General features: G+C 35.3%; 2 protein-coding genes across 2 annotated transcripts; both read right to left on the bottom strand.

Moving 5' to 3' along the window:
* Positions 1-4,917: 4,917 nt before the first annotated feature.
* LOC138892670 (secreted RxLR effector protein 161-like) lies at positions 4,918-5,520 on the bottom strand. Its single transcript, XM_070176405.1, has one exon. It carries the CDS (start codon positions 5,518-5,520, stop codon positions 4,918-4,920), a length of 603 nt encoding a protein of 200 aa, XP_070032506.1.
* Positions 5,521-7,371: 1,851 nt separating this feature from the next.
* LOC117277967 (uncharacterized) lies at positions 7,372-8,704 on the bottom strand. Its single transcript, XM_070175523.1, has 2 exons — positions 8,175-8,704; positions 7,372-8,106 (listed from the first exon to the last, which is right to left on the bottom strand). Exons 1-2 carry the CDS (start codon positions 8,347-8,349, stop codon positions 7,775-7,777), a joined length of 507 nt encoding a protein of 168 aa, XP_070031624.1. The 5' UTR covers positions 8,350-8,704; the 3' UTR covers positions 7,372-7,774.
* Between the last annotated feature and the right edge of the window lie 262 nt (positions 8,705-8,966).

Here is an 8,966-nt window from a genome sequence, read left to right as displayed (position 1 = left end):
TCTCCAGTGGTGGATGTCCTCATTTCAGGTTTTAATCTGGCAATACAAGAAAAATGTGATATGCGTGTAATGGAAATCATTGAAGGATTTAAATTGTTCTAAAGCATATTAAGGTTTCCAACAAATTTATTAAATAAAGCTTCAAAAATTCTTATACGGATTGAAAAAATCAGGGCGCATGTGGTATAATCGCCTGAGTGAATACCCGTTGAAAGAAAGGTACAAGAATGATTCAACTTATCCTTGTCGTTATAAAAAGATCCGGATCTAAATTTGTTATGATCGTTGATGATTTAAATATCATTGGAACTCCAAGGGAGCTTCCTAAAGCAGTAGACTATTTAAAGAAAGAATTTAAAATAAAAAAATCTTGGAAAGACAAAATTTTATCTTGGTCTACAAATTGAGTATATGAAATATGAAATTTTCGTCCATCAATCAGCATACACTAAAAATATTTTAAAGCGATTCTATATGGATAAAGCACATCCATTGAGTACTCTGATGGTTGTTAGATCACTCGATATAAATAAAGATCTATTCCGACCTCATGAAAATAATGAACAGCTTCTTGGTCCCGAAGTACCATATCTTAGTGAAATTGGTGCACTAATGTATCTTTCTAACATTACAAGGTCTGACATAACTTTTTCAGTTAATGTCTTAACAAGATATAGCTCTGTTCCTACAAGGAGACATTAGAATGGAATCAAACACATATTGCGGTATCTAAAATGGACTATCGATATGAGATTATTTTATGGCAATGATTGCAGTCCCGATCTTGTTGGTTATGCCGATGCTGGGTATTTATCTGACCCATATAAGGCTCAATCTCAAACATGCTATGTGTTTACATATGGAGGCACTGCCATATCTTGGCGATCGACTAAGAAATCAATCGTGGCTACTTCATCTAATCATGCTGAGATAATTGCTATTCATGAAGCAAGTCGAGAATCTGTATGGTTGAGGTCTATAATACACTTTATTCGAGACAAATGTGGTTTGAAGTATGACAAACTACCTACAATTTTGTATGAAGACAATGCAACATGCCCAATTGAAAGGAGGATTCATAAAAGGGGATAGGACAAAGCACATTTCACCAAAGTTATTTTTCACACATGATCTTCAAAAGAATGGTGATATTAATGTGCAACAGATCCGTTCAAGTGATAATATGGCTGATATGTTCACCAAATCTCTACCGCCGTCAACATTCAAGAAACTAGTGTACAAGATTGGGATGCGAAGGCTCAAGGATGTGAATTGATGCTCTCATCAGGGGGAGTTAATACGCGTTGTACTCTTTTCCCCTTACAAGGTTTGTCCCACTGGGTTTTCCTTGCAAGGTTTTTAACAAGGCAACCAAAAGGTATATTTCTAAACATGTGTACTCTTTTTTCTTCACTAGGATTTTTTTCCCATAGGATTTTTTTCTAATAAGATTTTAATAAGGCACATTATCTATGGACATCCAAGGGGGAGTGTTATAAGAAAAATCAAATTATGGTGGATGTCTACTCTTCCTCCATGATCTTCTCAAATGCTTAATGACATATTTCTATGCTTAATGACATATTCAATGACATATTTTTCTTCACTTTTCATGCCTATATAAAGGCCTGGTAATAGATAGGAAAATACACACAATTGAAGAAATTGAAGAAGAAATAAGAATCTCTCCTCTCTTTCTCTCTATATCTCTTAGCTTGTTTTTCCTTGTTCTATATTGTTACTTTGAGCTATATTTTATAACAAGAGGGTCAAATAAAATTAACTCCAATATAGGTCTATTCTCCACCAATAGTCGCAGTATTACAGAAACTTGATTCAATATATTTATTGTGTAAAATTATTGATAATAAATTTAGACTACTCTCATGATATTCAAAAGGGGTTGGGTCATACATTGCTTACTGTTCATAAGTCAAGTCAAAGCAAGTATCAACATTACTCAATACGTGACATTGTTTGTGCTATGAAAATGTTCCATCTCTAGAATTTCTTCTATGATAACACATTTCTAAATCATTGCATATTGTAAATTGACTTTAATCTACAATGGTATCACGAAACGTTTCATCTCCAAATTGTATCTACAACTCCAAATGAATAAGCACTACTTTCATTATATCCTCGATGTCTGTTCTATTCTCATAACACAATGTTAAGTCATTGCTTCTAGAATAAGTAGATCCTTAGTAGTATTATAAATTTATCCATTCCCATAAATTTCGACATTATAAAATGATAAATATCATGGGTTAATATAATATTTTTATTAATTTTATGGTTAATTTAAGGTTAATCATTAATTTTATCACTATGCGACCAATAGTTTCTGCTCGACTCCAACGTTAGTTGTGTGCGATACCGACATTTTATAATCGACTATCAAGGATGTTTATTGATAGGATTGATGGTTCAGGGTTCAGGATTAGGGTTCAGGGTTCAGGATTAGGGTTCAGGATTAGATTAAGGTTAATCTAGACGTGCACATTCTGTAAATTTAAACTCGCATATGTTGTAATAGACTAAATTAGGAGTTTGTATTCATTCTTTTCATATCATGTATCTACAACTCCTATTTGTTTTAAACTCGTTATGTTTATATTGCTCATAAGTTTTTGCGTACTTGACAAATAATTGAAAATCGACTACATTGGAAGTCTATAATTATTTCCTCCCCATCTTATGTATCTACAACTCCTATTTGCTTTAAACACGTTATTTTCACATTGGTCATAAATTTCATACATACTCGACAAATAGTTGATAGTCGGCTAACCGGGAGTCCATAATCAATATGTACAAATGGCATGCGTTTTTCTTCAAATCTAGTAGATTAAAAACATGAGCAATCAACTTTTTAGATACACAAAACTCATAAAAATAAACTACATCAAACTAAAAATAAGTTCTTCAACATACAACTACATCATTTTTTAATCTGCCACAAAAGCCGATAACAAAATAAACAACACTAATCTCCCCTTTGCCTAGTCACTTAGTTCTTTAGTCATTTTCTCCAATTATTCTCTCCTTCAACCAATTGAATTTATTTTGCAACTTACTATTCTATTCCTCAACTTCTTTAAGCTTCTCCTTCAATGCCTCAACCTCCTTTTCAGCAGAGTAATATTTTTCTTCGAGTTTTTGGATCTTCAGTTTGTACTCTCCAGTACCTTTCTAAAGATCCTACGTCACTGCTTTGTAGCATTCCTGCTGATAGGGTTCATCAAGGCACTCTTCAAAACTACATCATATACATCAAAATAAATGACAATGAGTGTATCAACTGTTAGTATCTGAATTCGAAAATATAATTTTTGCAAAATAAAATGAAACCAGAAATCAAAGACAGAAATAGAATAAAATGAATAATATTTCGAGCCCAACAGAAAACTGTGTTTCCTTAAGGAATTTATTCCCCTCACTGTTGCCCAAGGTTGTACGATTAATTCCTCTCAGGATAGAACGGAATAACTATTCTGTAATTCCGGCAATAGAAATTACAGAACTTCGTCGAACTCAACAAATGACAGTAAACCACACAGATGTTTATGTTTTTGCTTTTGGAAAATAAATGCAGAAATGCAGAAGAGAAAGGGGAGAGTATGCAAATTCCGGTCGTCAGAAAGTGAGACCAAACCTTTGAATTTATAGCCAAACAGTTTGGGTTGAATAGGTGCGAAAGTACCCGTTCACATGAGGTACTGTCTCGGCAGAAAAAACTTTTTTGTTTGATCGCGAATTCAAAAATGACCGTTAGTCGTTAGAAAATTATCCGTGAAATAAAATCCGCGCGAAAATATCAGGAAAACGAAAAATAAAAAACGGAAAACGGGAAATAAATTTGGTCCAAAAAATTATCAATCACCAAATCCGTATCTAAATTCGAAGCCGAAGCTGAAGCCGAGCCGAGCCGAGCCGAGCAAGCGACGACGATGACGGTGCGAGGCACCACTTCTTCTTAACTATTTAAGAGCTAGAAGATGTGCTTCTCTATATAGGCACACAGATTTTCTTTCCTTCTTCCGATGAGGGACAAAGTGCATTAGTAAAGGAAACTATTTCAAACTTTTCGTTTTCCTCCTAATCTTTTCCCTCCATTTTCCATTCACACCTCTTATATAATTAGATAAAAAAACCCAACAATCCCCCACTTGAATGTGGAATGGCTATCTGAAAATATGCATGCATGAAAATCTGTGTGATTTACAAGCAAGGATTAATTGCATCTGGATATGTAGGTTTCCCTTTGAACTTTTCATAGTGAACTTATGTCGGTTATACTCGGTCAATCGGTAAATTTGATATTTTTGAACTGTCGAACTTTGGTATATACTTAGACAGCCATAAGTTACACAATCAGCCCTTTAACCGCCTTTGGTTCTCATTGTTGTGTTCGTTTCAGCCATGAACACCGCCTGGTTTATAAGTGCTTAGAGAACTGGCCTTACATAATTCTCCTTGAAGCGGCTTACACTTCACACTTATATAGGTGATTCCTAAACGTGTTATCCCATAGATACACTATTTTATATACTCTGTATCAAACTTAGAAACCCTTAAAAAGCCTTAACGTTTTATCCTTGGTACTGAACATTGTCTCATCACGAGAATAGACCAAAATTTTATTTGACAATGTTGAACCGTCACTAATGACTTTGTTTGATCTCCTTGAACCTAGATCTTGGGATCTCCAGTCTTCTAAGTAGAGTTACCGCCACAATGACTTGTCCTCGACCATAGTCCCTTTCCCTTCAATGATTTATCAATCGCCTCTCTATTTAGTCATTTTGTAAGTGGATCCGACACATTATCTTTTGACTTTACGTAGTCAATTGTGATAATTCCACTAGAGAGTAGTTGTCTAACGGTATTATATCTTCGTCATATATGATGAGATTATCTGTTACACATAATGCTTCTAGCCCTTCCTATTGCCGCTTGACTATTGCAATGTATGCACATATGAGCCACTGGTTTGGGCCAAAATGGAATATCTTCCAAGAAATTCCGAAGCCATTCAACTTCTTCTCCAGCCTTATCTAAAGCTATAAACTCAGACTCCATTGTAGAGCGAGCAATGCATGTTTGTTTGGATGATTTCCAAGAAACTGCTCCTCCACAAATTGTAAAAACATATCCACTTGTAGACTTTGTTTCTGATGACCCAGTGATCCAATTTGCATCACTATATCCTTCAATTACCGCATGATACTTACTGTAATGCAAAGCATAATCTTGGGTATGCCTTAGATACCCCAAAACTCGTTTCATTGCCATCCAATGAGTTTGGTCGGGATTACTTATGTAACGACTCAGTTTACTTACTGCACAAGCTATATCAAGACGTGTACAATTCATGATGTACATTAAACTTTCCAACACATGAGCATAATCCATTTGAGATTTGCTTTGACCTAGATTCTTTGTAAGAACCACATTTACATCAATCGGGGTCTTTGCGACTTTGAGACCTAGATACTTGAATTTTTCAAGTACCATTTTAACGTAATGAGATTGAGACAATGCCTATCCTTGAAGAGTCCTATGAATTTTAATTCCTAAAATTAAATCAGCAACTCCTAAGTTTTTCATATCAAACTTGCTAGCAAGCATACACTTAGTAGCATTTATATCTTCAATGTCTTGGAGTGTTTTTAATGTAAACACATTTATCACACTCATTAATCTTAAATCCATTTGCCAACATTGTTTGGTCAAATTTTGCATGCCATTGTTTGGGTGCTTGTTTCAATCCGTAAAGTGACTTAACAAGTCGGCACACCTTCTTTTCTTTTCCGGGAAACATGAAGCCTTCAGGTTGTTCCATATAAATTTCTTCTTCTAAGTATCCATTTAAAAAGGCTGTCTTCACATCCATCTGATGGATTTCAAGACCATACATGGCGGCTAACGCTATTAACACCCGAATAGATGTAATCCTCGTTACCGGTGAGTATGTATCAAAATAATCAAGACCTTCTCGTTGTCTAAACCCTTTGACAATTAATCTTACCTTATATTTGTCAATAGTACCATCAACTTTCATTTTTCTTTTGAAAATCCACTTAGAACCCAAAGGTTTATTTCCTGGAGGAAGATCAACTAATTTCCAAGTATGATTACTTAATATGGATTCTATCTCACTATTGACTGCCTCTTTCCAATATTGTGCTTCCGAGGAAGACATTGTTTATTTAAACGTTTGAGGATCATTTTCTAACAAAAATATCAGAAAGTCTGGTCCAAAGGAAGTAGTTGTCCATTGATATTTACTACCTCTTGGATTTTCTCATTAAATGTACTTTCCTTTTCTTCTTCTCGAGGTCGCTTAGATTTTTCACTAGACGACTCACATTCATTTTTATACGGATAAATATTCTCAAAGAATTCAGTATTATCGGATTCGATTACCGTATTAATATGAGTGTCTAGATTTTTTGATTTATGAACCAGAAAACGATATGCCTTACTATTTCTTGCATATCCTATGAAAACGCAATCAACTATTTTCGGTCCAATATTCACCCTTTTGGGTTTAGGAATTTGCACTTTAGCCAAACAGCCCCATACTTTAAAATATTTTAAGTTGGGTTTCCTACCTTTTCATTTTTTATATGGAATGAATTGCGTTTTGTTATGGGGAACTCGGTTGAGTATTTGATTGGTTGTAAGAATAGCTTCCCCCCCTCCCCCACAAGTTCTGGGGTAAGCCCGAACTTATCAACAAGGCATTCATCATCTCCTTTAACGTTCTATTCTTTCTTTTCGCAATTCCATTAGATTGCAGTGAGTAGGGGGCAGTTGTTTGATGAATAATGTCATATTCCAAACATATTTCTTCAAAAGGAGATTCATATTCACCACCCCTATCACTTCTTATCATTTTGATCTTTTTGTTTAGTTGTGTTTCAACTTCATTTTTGTATTGCTTGAATGTCTCAATTGCTTCATCTTCACTATTATGTAAGTAAATATAGCAATATCTAGTACTGTCATCAATAAAAGTTATGAAATACTTTTTTCTACCGCCAGATGGTATTGACTTCATGTCGCAAATATCTGTGTAAATTAAGTCTAAAGGATTTGAATTCCTTTCAACCCACATATAAGGATGTTTAACATACTTAGATTCCACACATATTTGACATTTGAAATTATCGCATTCAAATTTAGGCAATACTTCCAAGTTAATCATTTTTCATATAGTTTTGAAGTTGATGTGACCTAAACGTGCATAAATTATTTGACTCAAGTAAGTAAAAAGAATCTTGAACTTTATTGATATCAATAGCTATTACATTCAACTTGAAAAGGCCCTCAGTTAGGTAACCTTTCCTACATACACATCATTCTTACTTATTACAACTTTTTCAGAAACAAAGACACACTTAAATCCATTCTTGATAAGAAGTCCAGCAGAGACCAAATTCTTGCGAATTTCAGGAACATGAAGAACATTGTTTAGAGTTACAACTTTGCCCGAAGTCATCTTCAAAGATATCTTCCCAACTCCTTCAATTTTTGCCGTTGCGGAGTTTCCCATAAAGATAGTCTCGTCGGGCCCTGCAGGAACATAAGAGGCAAATAACTCTTTGTTAGCACAAACATGTCGAGTGGCTCCAGAATCAATCCATCACTCCTTGGGATTTCCTACCAAACTGCATTCAGATAGCATGTCACATAAGTCCTCCATTTCATCATTCTTTTCAACCATGTTTGCTTGACTCTTCTTCTTGTCCTTCTTCGGTGCACATCAGTCCATAGCCTTATGTCCAACCTTTCCACAGTTGTGGCAATTACCTTTGAACTTCTTCTTGCTCGGGTAATTCTTTGGACCAGACGACTTCTTTCTCTTGCTGTTGCTTGTAGATGCTTCCTCAATAATATTTGCTCCCATTATTGTTGAGTTACCACGGGACTTCTTCTCAGCAGCCTTGTTGTCCTCTTCAATCCGTAGACGAACAATAAGGTCTTTAGGCGTCATCTCCTTACGCTTATGTTTCAAGTAATTCTTAAAGTCCTTCCACAGCGGAGGCAACTTTTCAATAAATGCCGTAACTTGAAATGCTTCATTTATGACCATACCTTCAATAATAAATTTATAATTAGTAAAATAATCAATATCTTGAATAAAAATATTGACCGGCTTATACCTTCAGCAAGGAGGTCATGAACAATAACTTGCAATTCTTGGACTTGCGTTATGACAAATTTGCCATCAACCATTTTGAAATCCAGAAATTTGGCGGCCACAAACTTCTTAAGTCCAGCATCTTCAGTCTTGTACTTCTTTTCAAGAGTATTCCACAATTCTCTTGATGTTTTCATGACACAATAAACATTGTACAAGCCGTCTTCCAAGCAACTTAAAATATAGTTTTTGCATAAGAAGTCAGAATGAGAATGTAATAAAGCAAGCAAGGGAGTAGGGACGGGAGAGGCATGATATAGAAGTTTTTAAACAAATGAAGAGCGGTTAGAGCAAATAATGGCGAATAGGGAAATGGATGTGCATGTTATAACAAATTTAAGCAAATAAAGGTGGAGAAGGGAAGGGATGTGCATGTTGTACTGGGTTTAAACAAGTAAAGGTGAACGGGAAAGGGATTTGCATGCAATAGCAAAATTTAACAAATAAAGATGGAAAAGAAATGTGCGTTTATAACAAAGAAAACTAATCCACATAAGCCAAGTTCATTATAGTAAGAGCCTAAGTATCCCTAGCAGAGTCTCCATGATGTCGCGCCCCATTTTCTCGTGAAAGCGGGCTTTCGACGTCGTGACAACTCTTTTGGATGGGAGATAGAGTGTTAAAGAAGAGAAGAGTCGCCACCTAACGATTTGTAAGGTGCGTTAGGGCACCTATCATGCAGATAACTCTGTTTGACTAGTCAACGCTACCAAAGATCGGGTAAGGGCTCAAATTACCTCAAAGAGAAGGTGTT

This window comes from Nicotiana tomentosiformis, chromosome 5 (assembly GCF_000390325.3).
Source record: "Nicotiana tomentosiformis chromosome 5, ASM39032v3, whole genome shotgun sequence".
NCBI lineage: Eukaryota > Viridiplantae > Streptophyta > Magnoliopsida > Solanales > Solanaceae > Nicotiana > Nicotiana tomentosiformis.
The sequence above is the reverse complement of the archived record's forward strand: the minus strand, read 5'-3'. Positions and strand labels throughout refer to the sequence as shown.